This window comes from Buceros rhinoceros, unplaced genomic scaffold (genome assembly GCF_000710305.1).
Source record: "Buceros rhinoceros silvestris isolate BGI_N320 unplaced genomic scaffold, ASM71030v1 scaffold29881, whole genome shotgun sequence".
NCBI lineage: Eukaryota > Metazoa > Chordata > Aves > Bucerotiformes > Bucerotidae > Buceros > Buceros rhinoceros.
Window position 1 is genome coordinate 3036 of NW_010396430.1, and position 18426 is coordinate 21461.

Genomic DNA, 18426 nt, shown 5'->3' on the forward strand with positions numbered 1-18426 from the left:
CCCCCCCCCATCCTTTTCTTCCAGCTGCTTTCCAGACAGTGAGTCCCCAGTCCATGGTGCATGGGGTTCAGTACACTGGTACATGGGGTTCTTCCTTCCCAGGTGCAAGACTTTCCACTTCCACTTACTGAACTTCATGAAGTTGCCGTCAGCCCATTTCTTCAGCCTTTGAGATGCCTCTGGATGGCAACAGAGTCATCTGGAGGATCAGATATTCTCGTGTTTGGTCATTTTGCAAAGGTCATGCAATCACTGTCTCTGTCCGTTGAACCAACCTATTCTACCTTAACCGTAGCATGCCACATCCAGCCTTATTTTGAATATATAAAAATTATTTTTCTGAGTAACTTTTACCTGTGGATTTTATGTCGTGTTCTTTCATACCTAAATTCTAAAAAACCTTTTATTTAACACTTGTCCTCAGCTGATCTCTCTCACACAGAAATGAGATGTAATCTGGCAAATGAGGCATTTGGCACAGATCTAAGGAGAAGTACTTTTATGTGCTGGAACCTGGATGCAGCACAAGTTGTTTCAGCTCTGTTTGCGTGGTAGAATAGCATTTAGCAGCTTCCCTTAGTTTCAGTAACTAGGAAACATTTCAGTGGTATGGCCATGTCCACTTTTTCTAGCCCTTCTTGTATACTCACTCTTTCAAGACTTGTGAGAGAAGAAACATAGTTCCATGGGGCAATGCTTATTTTGTACCATTTGAGATTGTGTTGGCTCTACACACCAGCATTGCATCTACTTCCCGTTACTGAAAAAGGACAAAGCTGAGCTAATGAGTCCAACAAGGCTGATGAGCTTTAAAAGCTGGAGTAGGTGCTATCAAGATTTTCAAATGAAAAATCAGATGCAAGGTTGGCTTCCATTTTGGCAGTTTCTACACCAGCTCTCTGTACAATGTCTTCATTGCCAGGATGCGAGAAGATGCTGTATGTTTCTAAAAAAAAGAATTAAATACTCTTGTCATTGTTAATGCATGCTTAGCTTCTTAGGGATATTATAATATTTGTTGCATTCTTAAGATACATAATTTAAGAGTGCATTCTAGCAAAGTTTGTGGAAGTGCAGGGTGAAAAATATAGTAGTGTGTGCCTGTGTTCCACATGTTTAAAGCATAACAAAGTGCTATCCATTATTCATGCTGCTTCTTTGGATAAAGAGAGAGGAAAAAATGTGATTTGCCCAGTGTGCTATCAAAAGATTCTCAGATGATCCAAAGGAAATCTGCAGTACACAAGCCTATATAAAATAGAAGGCAATGCCAAAACCCGCAGTAGTTACAAGCTTCCAGTACCTCAGCAGCAATTCCTGAAAGGCCAGCTCTTCATTTACTGTGAAGGGGAATTACTCCACAAATTGACCATGTTAACACATCAGTTGCAGGCATGGCTCTTTCTGAATGGTAAGCATGCAAACTACCTAGTTCAGTGGCACTTTGAGTCTTAAAACATAATTAAAAATGCAGAATTCATACCTGGCAATTTGTATGCTGTGTGCAGTCTGTATATTATGCATGTATTTTCAATCTAATCAGTGTTGTCTTGAAATGTGCCTTCCAGTGAACTCATTAAAACCGCAGATGGAGGACAGATCTCATTGGATTGGCTTGATAATAATGGCAGCTTATATTATCCGGATGCCAGCACAAGACCTACTGTCCTCTTATTGCCTGGCCTGACAGGAACGAGCAAGGAATCCTACATCCTTCATATGATCCATCAGAGTGAAACACTGGGATACAGGTGCTGTTGTATATCATTGCTTGTATTCTGCTTCTTCTAATGAGATCAATATAAGCATGCGTATGTATAAGATTCCTTCCTAAGGCAAATGAGATCTAAAGACATTAGTTTATATAAGAAAGTATTATTAGTAATCGTAACAGTAGAATTCTGTAACAGGCAGTACATTTGGAGGGCTGTTTTAGTGTCTACCAATTGCAGTGAAAGGCAGCTAAGTCAGCATAGGCCTTTGCTGCTGCTTCTTAAGTTATGTCAGTATTTGTGTTACCTTTACACTTTCTAGAGAAGGGGTTTGTGTTCAGCTCCAAGAAGACTCGTGTGGATGGGTTGCTGGCAGCAGGCCTTGGAGGAGGTCCGCTTCTGAATGCCAAAATCGCTTGATTCAGCAGCCTCAAATTCACAAGTGCAGAAAGGAGAGCTAGCCTACTTTTACTGATGGTGATGAAGAAAGGTGTTTGTCACCTCTTAATTGTCACTGCTTAATTTAGTTTTATTATTAGGCTTTCTGGTCAGAGTTGGGTAAAATAAGTGGATTAGTGAATGAGGAGATTTCTTTATGTAATCATATTGCTGCTGCTGTGCTTTGAAGTAAGTTGTCATTGTTCCAGGATGTATATTTGGACTATTAGATTTTATCTTTGTAGATTGGCTTCTGGTACTGATATAATAAATATGTCAAATATGTATATATGAGCTTTTATCTCCATGTCTGTCTTTCTCTTCTCTGTTTGGAGATTTGCTTTACTGAATTATGAAAGTAAAGTACCACTTTAACTGTTCAAAGTGCTTTTAAAATCACTTTAAAACTTATCAGTAGAAAATATCAGAGGAGAAAAGTCCTCAAATCAACAACTTACTATTAATTTTTTAAGTATTCCTGAAATAAATATCTGTGTTTGATCACTTAAGAAAAGAAGGTATACCATTAAAAAGGCAAGTTTTAGGTCAGATTACAACGGAATGCTAAAATTTCATTTCTAAACATCAACGTTTGAGGAAAAAAAACCCAAATAAGTAATTTTTCATGCCTTCAACCCATCTAAAATAAGTATATATTATTGAACAAAATTCTTACAGTGAGATGGTAGAAGAGTAATAGAAAAGTAAGATTTATTAAAAAAGCATAGATCCTTAAATCACAGTAATACTGCTAGGAAATTCAGAGACTCCCACCAGCACAGAGAGAACAAACTTGTGCTATACTAGTTAAAAAAAAAAAATCCCATCCCCAAGAACCTGCAGCTTAGATGCAGCTGTCACTCTGATTTTGATTTGGCTCATTTCTTGCTATTGAATACAATTAGCTAGCTTTGGAGAGTGCCTACACATGGGTCTCTGTCAGTCTCTTTCAGAGCACTGTTGTAGTCTTAGCCCTGCACTGCAGAGCTTATGGCTTGCATTTGGCCAGCTCAGAGTGCAGGCAGAGCAATATGCGTGTATCATCTTCAGGTAAACCCTGGGGCTCTCATCCTGTAATCTGACCTTAACTGGCACATCGCAGGCCTCATATAGAGTCCCACTGTCTTCACTGAACTCCATTTTGGTATAAAGGTGGTTCCATACAGGTCAGACTTCAGGATCTGTAGGATTGTAAATATTTATGTGCTGAACTTATTCATAGAACTGGCTCATTTTTCTGTATACATTTTCATTTTTTGTGTGTTTAAGTTATCTTTTTTAGTGAAATGCACAATGTATGTAATTGAATTTACTGTCTCAATTTTTAGATGCGTGGTTTTTAACAATCGGGGAATTGCTGGTGAGGATCTTTTGGTAAGGATGAGTTCTAAGATAAATATCTCTCACTTATAAGCAGTATACATGGAATTATTCATGTCTATTTGTACGGTTGGATTGAAATGAAAGAAACTCACAGGATATGTTGGAAATGCAAAGAAGAGAATCTAGTTATCTGGTAGATCAATCATGTGCCAATATTCATATTTTATTTTAAAGTTCAAAGAGGCCACCTGGTTAACATATAATTTTTGTGAACATTTCATGTTAGGAACTTGTTTGTATTATTAATATCTGTAACATTAAAATGAACATTCTTTATACTTATCTTTCAAAAAATGCTACATTAGCTAAAATGCACACATCCAAGAAACACTGTTCAATGAATACAATTTTCTCCCATTGTTTTAATGTACAAATCCAAATATAAGCAATCATAATGACTTTCCCAGTTGCCAATATGAGTTTAAAATCGATTTTGATGTAGTTAAAAAGTTGCATCATTACAATTGATCAATATTATGTGTTATTGAATTAATGAACCACGTTTATGTCGATAGCCATGTCCTAAAAATTAAATGTGTTCTTGTATTTTTCTCAGCAATTCTGACATAAACTGAGCTACAAAAGACTTTTTTTGTCTTTGGGACAGACATTACTATGATTGCTTAGAAATAACTGGCAATTCCAGAAATGACAAAGTCTTGAAGCTAAACGTTTTCTGCAGCTAGGGATAAGGCATGATGAAATATTGCTGAATAAGCTGTTTGTTTATATGTGTTTTGTTGACAGCTCTACAACTGGAATGAATGTGCATAATATCGATATTGTTCTTCAGTTTTTTAATCTCCTGTTTCAAAATTTAAAAAGCTCAGAATGTTTTCCCATAATCAGATAAAGCATTTCAATGCAAATATTGCCACATTATGAGTAGTTTTTAGCATACTTTTGGAGACGAATCTACAAAGCAATTTTGTGACACACAAAGTCCTTATTGATGAATTTCTGAATCACTAAGAGAAAAGATCTCTTGTTTGGATGCATTGTGTGTATTTTTCTGTAATCGGATTTCCATCTTTAAGCTTTATAAGATTTTACTGTGAAGCAAGCCAGCTGAAATGATCACATTTTCTGCAAAGATGTTCCTACATTTTAATGTAAAATCCCTCCTTAATGAGTTTGAAGCATATTTGAGGGCCACAGTAGAAATTAGTCATGCAAGTACCTCTTTTTCTAGTCTCTTTAAAGACAGATTCAAATTTACACCAAATAATAGCTATTTAAAGAATCAGTTTTAAAATGCTGCTCTCATTTGTTATTGACGGTTACTGTGAATTATTGTTATGGAATAATAAAATATTAGATTGACCACAGCCAGTGTAAGCTAAGGTAGTATTTTAAAATATCCTCATACAATAAGTAGACAGATAGACATTAAAATGTCAGGAAATAACTGAAATTAAAATGCTGGATATCTCTATAGTTTTAGAAAATTTTAATCAAATACATTTTCACTTAAAATATATTAGACCATTGTTACCAAAAATAACTTATTTTTCCTTGTAAACTTGACAATTTAATTGAACTAAAACACATTCACGCTGTTTAATAGGGAGAAAACAGTGATTCATGTGGATGAGAACTGGAAGTGCAACAGAAATGGAAATTAAAAACTAGTTCAGTTTTAATTATCCAGATTTAGCTTTTCTTTGCTTTTTTCTTGTATTTGACTTCAAAATTTCAACATTCTTGTTAAATGTGTGTTAAGAAATTAGTCTCATCTAATTAAACTTGTTAAATTTGATCACAAATATTCAGCCTGTTTAACTGAAAGCAATTAAAACCACCTTAAAATACATTGTTGCTTCAGGCAACAGATAAGTTCAATTCACTCATAATTATTTTTATATTTAGTTTTAATGTTATACTGAATTTTGGCAGGCCAGCCACTACCTATAGTTAAGTCAAGGTCACTAACACAGTAGTAGCAACTCTATAGTTAAAAGCTCTTTTGCTGTAGGTGAAATCTAGAGAACATCATTAGAAAAAACTTTATTTTACTCTGATTCTTATTGTACCTAAAAGGACTTAATTTCCCTTATACCACTCCAGTTAGTCCCTCAGACTGTAGCCTGTAGCAGTTGTCTGTGCAGGGGAGGCTCAAAAGCTGTGCTTATCCTTCAGAAGCAGGGAAGGAGTTACCCAACTTTCAGTAATGCTAGTGGAAGTTATTCCAAGTCTCAAGTCAAGATTTGAAGAGATGGTGATAGTAGATAGAGAAGGGATAATACATGTGTTTCATTGCTTGAGTTAATAGAATATTTTAGTAAATTAGGTAAACAGCACTGGTGAATTTATCTATTTATTTGCTTGTATTGTGTGCAGAATCTAAATATTGTTTACTTCTCAAGTGCTAGCTCTCAACACTTGAAATCTAATCTTTTCTTTTGCATTTGAATGTAAGTAAAGATGGTAAAATTGTCATTAAACTTCCTTTTCTGTAAATTGCAGCCTTCATGATATGTTTCTGTTTCTTCAGAGTATTTTAAAAATATCAGTGCCTATCCAGTTCTGTTCTAGTTATATCTAGTTTAGCTCTTTGCTCTGGGTTCAGATTTCATCTAATGACCTGGAAGTTGCAGTTGCTGAAGATATTTGTCACCTGTTTTAATTTGTAATGATAACAAGTATAACTCCTTCCTCCACATCCTTGTTAAATGCTTTGGGTTTATATTTGCCATTTAGCGCAGCTTCACAATAAATGCTAAATTTATCTTGTTATGTAAAGGGCCTACTGTTCAGTTTGCTTTGTCTTTAAAGATAATACAAAGGCTTATTATGCATTTTTTCCTCTGACTTCTTGCAGACACCAAGGACTTACTGTGCAGCTAACACAGAAGATTTAGAGGCTGTTATTCATCATGTACACAACTTGCACCCCTCAGCTCCAATCATGGCAGCTGGTGTTTCTATGGGAGGGTAAGGTATTATGTAACACAAGATTCAGCTTAACTATGATCATAAAATAAGACTGTTGTAGTCTGGTTGTAAATTATTACTCTGCAATACTTGCATTACTAATTTGGACCTGTCTCAGACAGACAGTATTCAGAAGACTTTTAGAAACTTAACATCTTTGAGGTTTTTAGCTCTGTCAGGGAAGGTTGAAATTGGCCAACATTCAAAAGTTGAGGGGGGTAGAGAAAGACAGAAAACATGGACACACAGATTGACAGCTGAACAGGTAGGCAATACAATCTTTGGAAACTATGGAGATTATCTTTGGAGCAGAGGGATAAAAATGGGAATTGGAGCTTATCATGTTTCTCAGCAACCTCTGGAAAATGCCAAGATTTATCTTCACTATTCTTTGGTTCTGCACTACGTGGGTAGGTTAAGCTGAATATGGGTATCTGTTCTGTTTGGCTCAGAAGCAAGAAGAAGTAGTATTGTTAAAATGAGATTGGGTTGGTGTAGCATGTAGTATTAAGACTTGCTGTGTCCTGGTTTCTCTCCAGAAAGCACAGCTAGAGCAGATAACAGCACAGTTGCTTAGAAAAATTGCTGCTAGAAGCTAGAAGAAATGTTCAATAGACCTCTTTAATAAAAATCATAGGAAAGGAGAACTTCCATTGGAAATATTACAGACACAGTAGTAACTTCCTGAGACTTCCCTTCTTTCTGATACATTTTATGGAGAGTGAACAGATATAGACCTATATATTGACATTAACCTACTAATGACTTGTAGGAACTTTGGGATAAATATAGATCTGTTCAAACAATGTAGTTATTCATAATCACATAGATAAGTAACTTGGAAGCCTTTTAAATCAAACCAATCTTTTTCCATTCATGTTGCTGGAATTTTGCCAGTGTCTTCAGTATGACATATGAATCTTTCCAGTATGTCAGTTTCTGTCTTGATGGGAAGCCCCAAATTAGGCACAGTACTCCAGATACAACCTCATAAGTGCCAAATACAGGGAAATTCTCTCTTCCCTAGACCTGCTTGTTTTGCTCTTACTAACAAAGCACAGCATGTCATTAGTTGTCTTCATTGCTACAAGGGTGCATTGTTGAGTTATGTTCAGTTTTCCTAGGTCTTTTTCAGCAGAGTTGCTTTCTATGCAGTCATTAATCTGTCTGAGGTGCAGGCCTTTGCATTCACTTCCATTGAGCTTCATGAGGTTTCTGCCAGCCCATTTCTCTAGCCTGTTGAGGAGGTCCCTCAGAAGGGACTGCAGCCTTGTGTTCCCATTCACCAGTCACTCTCCACAGTCTGACGTGCAAGCTTACTAAGAGTGCATTCCATTTAATTATCCAGTTAATAAAGATGTTACACAGTAGTGGCCCTAGTATTGACCCCATGAGGAATACTACTAGTTACTGGTCCAACCACTCCCATTGGACTTCAAGTTCCTTATCACAGCTTTCTGAGCCTAGTGGTCTAGTCAGATTTCCACCACATTGCAGGTTACATATTCAAACCATGTCCTTCCAGTCTAGCTACATGAAGATGATGGAAGACTGTCAAAAACCTTGCCAAAGTCAAAATAAGCAACATCTATCCACTCCTTTTTCCTAACAAGCAAAGGCAGTCAGCTCATCACAGAAGGCAGTCAGGTTGTCTTTGACCTTGGTAAATCCATGCTGGCTGTTGTCGCCTTCTTTATCTTTACATGCTTGGAAATGGTTTCCAGAGGATGTTCCCCAAGTGCTGAGGTTAGACTGACCAGCCTGTATTTCCTCCTCATTGCCATTCTTGTAGAGGGGTGCCTTTTTCCAGGCATCAGGAATATGCCACAGTTGCTGCACCCTTTCAAACGTCATGGAGAGCAGCCTCACAATGGCAGTGTCTGCTTGCCTCTTGAAGCTTTGATGCACTTCACTTGGTTCAATGGACATAGTCTGCATAACTGGGCTCTCACTCGATCTTTCTCTGCCATGAGAGATAATTCACTCTCCCATACTCTGCCACTAGGCACAGGGACCTGGGAGGCCTGACAACAGACCTCAGCAGTCAGGGAAGACAGGTAGCCTTGGCCTTTTAGAAATTCGTCACTAAATTTCCTGCTTTGTTGAACAGGAGGGAATAAAAGGCTGGTCAGCCTAACCTCAGTTCTTTGGGAAGATCCCCTGGAAGCCATTTGCAAGCATATGAAGGATAAGAGGGTGACTGAATTCACCAAGGACAATGCATGCCTGAACTGTCTAAATTGCCTTCTATGATGAGATGACTGGCTTCACTGATGAGGGGAAAGAAGTGGCTGTTGTTCATTCTGAGCCTTTCTTCATACTAACATACAAGAAATGCTGCAACAGAAGCCCTTGTTGTTGCAGAAGCCTTTTTCTTATTGTCCTGCGTATCCCCTGCTACTTCCAACTCGAGCTGAACTTTAGACGTCCTGGCTGCATCCCTGCACATTTGTGTGATGACTCTTTCTCCCAGGCAGTACCCTTCCACCTTCAGGATACTTCCTTCTTGAACTCAGTCAGGAGTTTTTCGTTCCTCCATATGGTTTTCTGCAACTCTTGCTCAGCTTCCTGCTCATCAGAATGTACTGCACTTGTGCTTTATGTTCGGTTATCCTTAAGGTCAAACAGTCCTAGACCCTTTTGCCCATCAGGGCCATCTCACGTGGGATCCTGCCAAAAAGAACCCTGACCAAATTAAAGCCAACTCTTCCCAGCATTGTGCTGCTTACCTTTCCTGCTCACTTTTGATCTTAAAAATCCACCTTCAAATAATCTCAGCAACCAAGACTGTTCTGCACCTTCCGTACCTGTCTGATTCTTCCTTACGTGTGAGTAGTAGACCCATAGTACGTTTTCCCTGTTTGAATCTTTGATTATGTATCAAAAGATTGTCCCCAGTAGTCTCCAGAAATCTGGTCTCCTTGTGCTTTGCTGTATTGTTATACCAGTTGATGTTGGGATGGTTACAGTTCCTTGTGCATGATGCTTATGAAGCTTCTTTCAACTGTCCAAAGACTTGTATTCTCTAATTTCTCCTCTTGATCAGGAGGTCTATAACAGACACCCACCATAATATCCCCCTTGTTAGCCTTCTAACTGGTTTTGACCTATTAGCTGTGAATTGACTTATAACCTGTACAGGGAGAAATTCTGTGTGTTTAAATGCCCTCTCTATGGTGGAAACCCTCCTCCTTGCCTTCAAGGCCTCAAGAGGAATCTGTTTATATCCATCATAGCACAGTCTTGTCTGCTTGTGAGTCCTTCATGTCTCTGTGATCCAGTAAACATGTTCTGTGATTTTGCACAGACTTCTAATTCTTCCTGGTTTTTCCCATGATGTGTGTTCATCCATGTGCTAGCACATGAGATGGGCTGCCGTCATGCCGCTTTCACAGGGAAGTGTGAGAACCTCCCCCATTATGCTATCCCTTGGTACTTCATCAGGGCCTGCCAGGCTTTTGCTTCTCTTCAGGCTTTGCTCTCCATCCCTTGACAAACCCAGTTTAAAACTCTTCTTCACAAGGTTGGCAAGCATATTGGCTTTTATCTCACTTGGCATGCTTTCTCTCCCCAGCTCAGGCTTTTTTGCATGCAAAACATGAAACAACATGGTGTGTTGCAAAACTGTGTTTCCTTAGAAATGGTGAAAGCCAAAGAAGCATTTACAGTAGAGGCTCATTTCAATGACAACATACAGATTTATAGCACAGTAGTTCGTGATGGATAGCTTCACATGTGGTGCACTGTTACACTGGAACTAACAGGGCTGGGGTGTAGTAGGTGAAGCACCAGGTTTTCAGGGTTGAATGTGCAGTAGAAGCTAGCTGTGGGATTTCTTCAAGAAAATGGGCATATTTTGGGCAATCCAGAATCTTATTTTGAGTTAGCAAAGCTATAATTCTAAAGTTTGCTTAAAGTCTGCTTTTAAAAGTCTGCTTTAGTAGCTAACAGAACCTTGGCTCTCAGGTAGCAAAAGTGCAGTTTTACAAAGTTCTTTGTTTGAAATTACTTATCGCAGCTCTGCAGCTCAGTTATCAAAACTTTAATTAGCAAGGATCCTTGTTTAAAAAACTGCTGAGAAGTGAGAACTCTGAGCCAAGGTCGAATGTCTTATTAACTTCTTGCAGGTGTGTTGAACAAGTTTTCTAAGTGAGGTAATCAAAGGGGGGCTTTCTGTTAACCTAATACGTAAGTAATGACAAGTAACGAATCATAGTGCCTAAAAATGATGTAACCGATTACTAATGAATTAACTTTTTTAACCAGTGACAAATCATAATGTTTAGATATGATGTAATGGTGTTTACTAATGAATTAGCTATGGAATAAAAATAAGAGCTATCTGGGAATAAATGGACACCAGTCGTTATCACATTGATACGTGTGGCTGTATTGTGTCTAAGCCTCCTGCGTTGTTTTGTTTTTTAACAGCTAGCCATTCTGCAACTGGTACAAAACACCAGCTCAGCCCGTAGAGTCATTTCCGTCCTTGGCTTAACCTAGTTATGGTATCCTAAATAGTGGCAAACACTATTAGTATGGCACAGGGGATCTGTATTGTATTCCTGGCTTTTATCTCACCACCACAACTGCATGATTTTAGGCAAGATGTTCCATCTCCTTCCTCCAATATGTTTCTGAAGTCCTGAACCACAAAGAGAAAGCATATGCTTGATTGTACAGAAAACCAGAAGGGTCTCTGGAGACTGTTTCCATGCTTCAAAATTAATTGGAGCACTTGAATGTTTAAAATTAAGCAGGAGCAGAGATCTCAGCAGGGGCATTTTGTGAGAATCATCCACTTGTCTTAATCTTACAATATTTTTTATTATCTATCTATTTTCAAAATTTTCTGAAAGGCCAGTTAATCTGTATAGGATACATTTGTCCAATGAAGAACTTTCACTTGAAAAGGTGTAAATGTAAATGAAACCCCTACTTAAGTGAAGATAAGTTCTACGTATCTTCAGTATTGTTTTGGAAAGGGACTTGGTTTTCTTACATAAAGATTCCTAAACCTTCTCTCTAACATATATATTCTGTGAATTTTGTTGGGAAAGTGGCTTCTTTTACTACCATAACTTTTTTTAAATTGGTTTATGGGTCAGTGTTTTCATAGAATATAGACTGGTGACTCTCAGGTTCCTCCTCTTCTGTGGGTGAGAGGGAAGATATGGTACCTAACTCCTATATGTGCCACAAGTGACTTTCCTCTCTGGGCTCAACCGTGTGAGCTGAAGTCAGAGGTCCATTCCCAAGTGCTTTTGCTGTTCTTTTGCTGCTGCTTTCTGCCAACTGGCAAATCTTTGGCTATACCAAAGACTGGTTTGCCTTTTGCACTGCTAACCTTTGATTTGGTAGGTAGTGTACAGGTATAAAGTCTCTGTGATGGCAGGCTGGTTCATTATGTCTTTGCTAAAGGTTGCTGCCTCCTGAAGTATGCTAGATGAAGCCAAAGTACAGAGTGTTGGTAGTCCAGGGGGCTATACTATGTTGTAGAATTTGTAACATTTTGAGTTAAAGGCTTGCTATTAAAATGCTGTTTGTAAACTTTGGAGCTGAAGGCAGTAAAATAAGACTTATGGCTTTTCTGTTATTCTTTTTTTTACTCTCTTCTTGCTATTTTAATTTTTCTGCATTTGAAGGGTCAGGTACTGGTGAACTCTCCCCTTTTTTCAACACAACTATACATCAGCAGTAGAGACTGTAAGTTGCAATTGGCGAGAAAGGCAAGACTTAAACCATTTATTTGGCTCATAATTTAATTTTGTGTCACTAGTTTTATTCATTATCCAACACTTATTTACATACTTTGTGTTAAAGAACAGCTGTGTTTGTTCTCTGATATGTGTGAGGTGAGGTAAAGGTGTTACCTTCAACTCAAAAGACATGTTCATAGTGAGACAGACATGCCAGGAGCAGCTTGCATTTGTCAGACACACTGATCAAATTTACCAGATCAGGAAAAAAACTAAGATCTTGCAAAATGGTAAAACTTAACTAACAACTTGGGAATACCTGTTCCATGAGTAAGATACATTTATTTGACCTTATCCTCACTTTTAGTGATATAAATAAGTCTAGTACATCTCTGTTTATTTCTAAATGCACTCCCACCCACATTCTACTCAAGGCACTCAGTTCCTCTCTGACAGTAAGGAGAGAAAGCAAACTTCATGAGTCATATGTGGATCACATTGACTACCTTTTAGGAGTATTAGGCACAACTGTAGGGCTGATACAAGAAACTATTGAAAAACAGATAAAAAGATGGCTGATTGTTATAATTGCTTTAAATTGAAGCAAACAATTTGATAGTATATATGTTTTTCTTTTTCATTTCTGTTTGTAGCATGCTTCTTTTAAATTACCTGGGCAAAACTGGCAGAGACACTCCTTTAAGGGCAGCTGCAATTTTCTCTGCGGGTTGGAATGTTTTTGAATCTGTAGAATCTCTGGAGAAGCCACTAAACTGGCTTCTTTTCAACTATTACTTGACTACTTGTCTACAATCCTCTATCAGCAGGTGAGTTGACTTCTCAATTATTTAGCAAGGGGGAAGGATGTTAGCATGAGATCTTCAGCAGGTATAATATTATTGACAAAAATCAATGCTGTAACAATGCTTTATATAGCTGTCCTGAGTGCATTCTTCTGTAAGTTTTGAAATCAAAAGGATCTTTCCAAGAAAGATTGCCTTCAGTGTGACAAAATTTCTCTGCTCCTCAAAGGACTCAGCACAAGACCATTCTTATTTATGGAGGAAGTGAATGGATTTTTAAAATCTTTTACACGTTCATGTATTGACTTTGAGTATATATGTATATATACTAACTCTTAAGTCGGCATTGACTGGTGTGGGATGGACTGATTCGTCCTTTGCTTTATAAAATTAGGGTGTATTTTGTATTCTCAGATATTTAGTTCCCTTATCTTTGGCATCTTTCTTATGGCTATGCAGATTGTTACTATGTTGCTGGATGTGACTATGTATGAATGAACAATTCTCCTCTTGGATTCCACACAGATTTTTAATATGACAGCAAATAAAAAACAAGTATGTTCTTGTTAGGGAATTATTTCTATAAATATATCTGGAAAGCAGAGAACTTCTACATCTGTTTATATAACAAAAAAACAAGCCCTCCAATTTTTCTTTCTTTCTTTTTAGACATCGACAAATGTTGGAGAAATTATTTGATATGGATCGTGTGATGAAGGTATGTGAAAATGTTACTTCTGCTTTAGCTGGATGTTGTTTTCCAAATGCTGACATAGTTCCCTATTTGAATTCTGTACTTCAGGCTAGAACCATTAGAGAATTTGATAAGCAGTTCACTTCAGTCATGTTTGGCTACCATACAATTGATGATTACTATGAAGATGCTAGCCCATGTCGCAAGCTGAAGTCAGTAGGAATTCCTGTGTTATGTCTAAACTCTGTGGATGATGTTTTCTCACCAGGTCATGGTAAGTTTAAGCTTTTAAAAACATTTATCTGCATATGCAATAATTAAGACAAACTACATAGGCCTGATAATGATGTCAGACCTATGTGTGGAGGCGTATTTAAATGTTACTTGTACATAGGATCAAAACCTCCAGGGATGGATGGTCTGGCAATTTACTTACAGTGTAAGATACATAATAAAACAGCTTATGATGGAGACACCTGACTAGTACAGAATGCAGAAGCATGTGAGGTGGCAATGATTAGCCATTAACAGACTCTTTACAGTCAAAAGAAAGAAATATACACATTTAGGGTGTGAGTTATCTCACTGTAAGGAAGATAACAGAGGTATTGCCCTTTCAGAAGCACCCATTACTGTTCACCAAGTACAAAGAGAACTTTGGAAGTACAAGGAAGGGCTTTGATTCCAATGTCTGGATTGTAGACATTCAGAGCTCAATTAAAGTGAAAACAAGTATTTTTTTATTGCCATTTCCAATACAGCCCCTATAAAGAATGTCTGGGAGTTGCTTATGTTTCAGATGACTTGAAATACTCAGCAGTTGATCTCAGTGACATCTCCAGTGCCTAAAAATTAAAAGTAAGAAAGGAAAAAAAAGTTACCACGCAGGCCAAAATCTAGGGTAAAGGAAGTGATACAGATGATGTGTGGTCCTAGAAGGAGGCACACTGAAATTAAGAAGAATATAACTAGAAGATGAAGCAGCAATAGCAGCTAGTAATAGATAGGCTGAAAACTCTGTTTCCCCTTTCTTCCTATTTTCTGCCAAACACGTGATCATTATGAACATTTTGCTTTTGATCTGTCTTTAAAAGATATGCTTGTTCTTGTGGTCTGTGTATTGGTTATGGTGTCTGAGAAGAGAGGGAGAACAAAAGCTAAGGTAGAGGAAACCCACTGTAATGAACAGCTGGTAGAGGGGGCAGTCTTCAGCAGTGAACACCTGACACATTTAAATATGAAGTTTATACACTTGATTTATTTCAGGAAAGTGTTCTTCTGCCACTGCAAGTAAAGAGAGATTCTTGTAATCATGAAACCAAAGTGCGTAGGCAAACAGATTAGAACAACAAACAAAAGAATGAAGGAATTGGAAGACTGTATGGGTGTACTGTTCCTTACATTACTATTTATAGTTTGAAATGCTGTTAGAGACAAATGTGACATGAAAAGGGCCACTCCAGTAGAGTGCTCTAGAAAAAGTCTGATTTCTTCTCCTTTTCAATAAAATAATCCATGCTCTGCATGAACACTATAAAGAGTGACAGCCACCTAATATGAGGGGAAAATGGTGATTCTGGATTAGCCAAACTACCTGTCACTTACACTGGCCAAAGCAGAGGCTTAAAAAAAAAAATAAGATCTCAGCAAACATAGCAATAATCTTCCAGAATGCTGCATCCACCTTTAACAATTTGCAGTTCAGGGACTTTCTGAGACAGAGTCAGTCCCTTTGCATTTACTAGCCTCTGTGGGATTTTTTTTTTCCTTGAAATTGGCCAGTTGCTGTTTCTGTTATAAGCATGTAATGTCCTGGAAATGAGAATGGATGGGACTGTGACCATGAAATCTGTGTCCAAATATAAAATCTGGCTAGTGATTCTGAAGATAATTTTTTATAGGTCTTATGATCCTGGGGATGACTTTCTACATAGTACAAGGTGGGTGATCTGCTGTGCCATGCTTCTGCTATTAAATATCCTAGAGGAGGAACAATGGCTTCACCTCTATGTTTAGCTCTAGTTCAGTTTGTGGTTTCTGTTCTAAAGTGAAGTGGTAACTGTGGCTGGAGTAAGCTAGCTAGTTAGCACTAATAAGAACAGCAGTGAACCAGACAGTGTACCTCTGTCCCTTCAGGATTCATTAACCATCTCCAGCCTATTATCACTGGGACCTTTGTTAGCTAGATTAAAGCTATTGCAGATACTCCACCCCCTTGTCTCTTCATTTTAGAATACAACCTCCAGCTCTTGACACCCAGCCATTGACCTTGACACCATGAAATTCAATCTGAACACAACAGAACACTTTTTTGCTGTGAGAGTGGTCAGGTTTTTATCTATGAGATTGTGAGGTCTCCATCTATGGAGATACTCAAGACCTGATTGGACATGTCCTGGGCAACCTGCTTGAACAGGGGGCTTGGAATAGATGATCTCAAGAGGTCTCTTACAGCCTCAACAATCCTGTGATTGTGGAGTTTGACTATCCAGAAGATTGAGTTCCCTAGAGTACGGCTGTAGATGTCTCCTCCCTTGAAGCTGTTTTTTAAAAGAAACACAAGTCTTGATGAACAGTGGATTATAAGGATGGTCTCTTGTGTAAGATTAAGTATCAAACCTATTGTTAGGATGCCTTAAATGTCATGCAGTGTAGAGGAGAGTGAGGTGGAGCACCATGAGCAACCAGAAACAAGAAGTGTTAAGAGTTTGTTGTAATGACCATCTGTGCTCTCTTAAACTCTGATCCTAACCTGTCTTTTTCCATTATGTTAGGCATTGATTTATTCTTTGTTCACAGGGTTAATGCTTGGCTGTAAACTGTTATCCTTGTGGTGCCAAGTTTACCTTAGAGCCACAAAGACACTGTTGATTTGCACCTAATAGCATGACTGCATCCTTGCCTCCTTTTTTGTTTGTGCAATGCACCCTCAATGTGAAAAGTTGTGCTGGCAAAAGACACAGGGAACCCTGACTAATAGCATCGAAATTATGGCTGCCACTATCATTTCCTGGAGTTCATTCATCTTCACACTTTTGCAGGCTGTTTTATGTTAGCAGACATAAAGGGCTGGTGTTACTCTGGAAGGTGACTATTCTGGCAACCAGCTTGTTTCTTCTGACTTAAAAGTGTGTGGACACATGTAAGCCTGTGGCCACCAGAGGCCGTTTCCACTCACAATCAGATTCAAAGCCAGAGGATTTCTTCTCAACCAGCCCTTTATGGAGTTTGGGGACTGGTTATTTCCTGCCTCTTCTCCTCCAGTAATATCTACCAGCTTTAAAGCTACCTTCCACCTGCGTTGTAGGTAGCTGGAGTTTCTGACAGCTAGGAAACAGGGAAAATTCCTTTGTGTTTAAATATCGAAGTGCAGATGCTGTCTCTGTTGCCTTCTATTACTTGATAATTTCTTCATATGCAGCTTTCTGGTACCCTTTGTACTTCCCAACGATTATTTTTTAATATATTGTGAAAGTGTCCCCTTTGATGTCAATCTAATATTAGGAAGAAACAATTCCTTTACAGTCCTTCCTTAATATTGCTGCTAAAAGTTCATAGACCTTGTCAGCCAACATAGTTTAATTCTGGAATAAAGTTCTCATATACTAACTATTGAAAACATAATACTAACTATTGAAAACAAATGCATTCTTCATTGCATGACACTTTCCTCACCAGGGAATGTAAATGAGCCATTGCTTCAGGAAATACATAATATAACCAAGTCAAGCCCTTTTACTTTGTAAGTAGTAAAAATAAATCAAGAAGATGGAAAGATATTGTTCATCATCAGTGTCACATTTAACTTTTCATCTAAAGTGGCATTTTTTCTCCTCAGAGTATTTAAGCAGCGTATTAGGCATCCAACTTAAATTTCACTATACAAATGCTTAGCTAATTGCCACTGGTGAGCATTGTGCCCAGGCTGAAAGCCTGCCCTTGAAGTTAGATACCATGCCAGCTTCCTTCTGATATACTGTGCCAAATAATTGCATGTCTGAAGCTCAGTTATACCTTTTATTGAACTCACTGAACCTTTTCTGTACCTCTGAATTCAAACTTGGCTCATGTGTTATTTTGTATCCTGTGATGTAAACAGCACAGTCGAATGCAGTCTGAAGACACCAAATGGCCAAGGGATGGCCAGATGGACAACTGTAGGGTTAAAGTTTAAGGAACTTAAGCAATCAATCAAACAATGCAACAGAAACCCTGACAGAAGTGACTTATTTAAGCTAATGCTTAAAGTATGTTTTTCTATTGTTCTCTTTCAAAAAAATCTTTTGCAAAGAATATATAACAAATTGATTTTGAACGAGGTAATTCTGCACATGTGTATTTACGTTGTGGTTCTGTGACCACAAATAACAGATCTGTGCCTGCTGGGTCAAACAGCAGTACAGATTTTGGTCAGTAGAAATGTAAGTACAAGGTTACAGAAATGAACAGTAGTATCTCTTGGCATGCCATCCTATATCCTACAGTGCATCACATCCAGTGCTCCATTCATCTGCCCTTCACATTGCAGAATTTTCTCTATTGCATTGTGGGTTTATTTGTGGGTGGCTAACAGTCCTCAGAAACAGCCTTGAGAAAAGTACCACACCACTGCCAAGTACCATTTGCATTTTGGCACTGGACAGCAACACAACATAAACAATTCTCTCCTGAGAAGCTGCAGACCAAGAAACTCTGCTGGGGAGAAGTCATATAAAAGGTGACCCAACTGTATCAAGACCGACTATGCCAAGGGCAGGCATTCC

General features: G+C 38.1%; 1 protein-coding gene across 1 annotated transcript in view; it reads left to right on the forward strand.

Moving 5' to 3' along the window:
• The window catches only part of ABHD3 (abhydrolase domain containing 3), a gene marked incomplete at its 5' end in the record, with an annotated part of 24390 nt that overhangs the window by 1677 nt on the left and 4287 nt on the right, over positions 1-18426 (forward strand). The window contains 6 exons of the mRNA XM_010145909.1: positions 1569-1751; positions 3479-3524; positions 6355-6467; positions 12820-12993; positions 13639-13687; positions 13772-13937. Of these exons, the coding sequence (XP_010144211.1) occupies positions 1569-1751; positions 3479-3524; positions 6355-6467; positions 12820-12993; positions 13639-13687; positions 13772-13937 (731 nt within the window). The remainder of the gene's footprint in view (positions 1-1568; positions 1752-3478; positions 3525-6354; positions 6468-12819; positions 12994-13638; positions 13688-13771; positions 13938-18426) is intronic.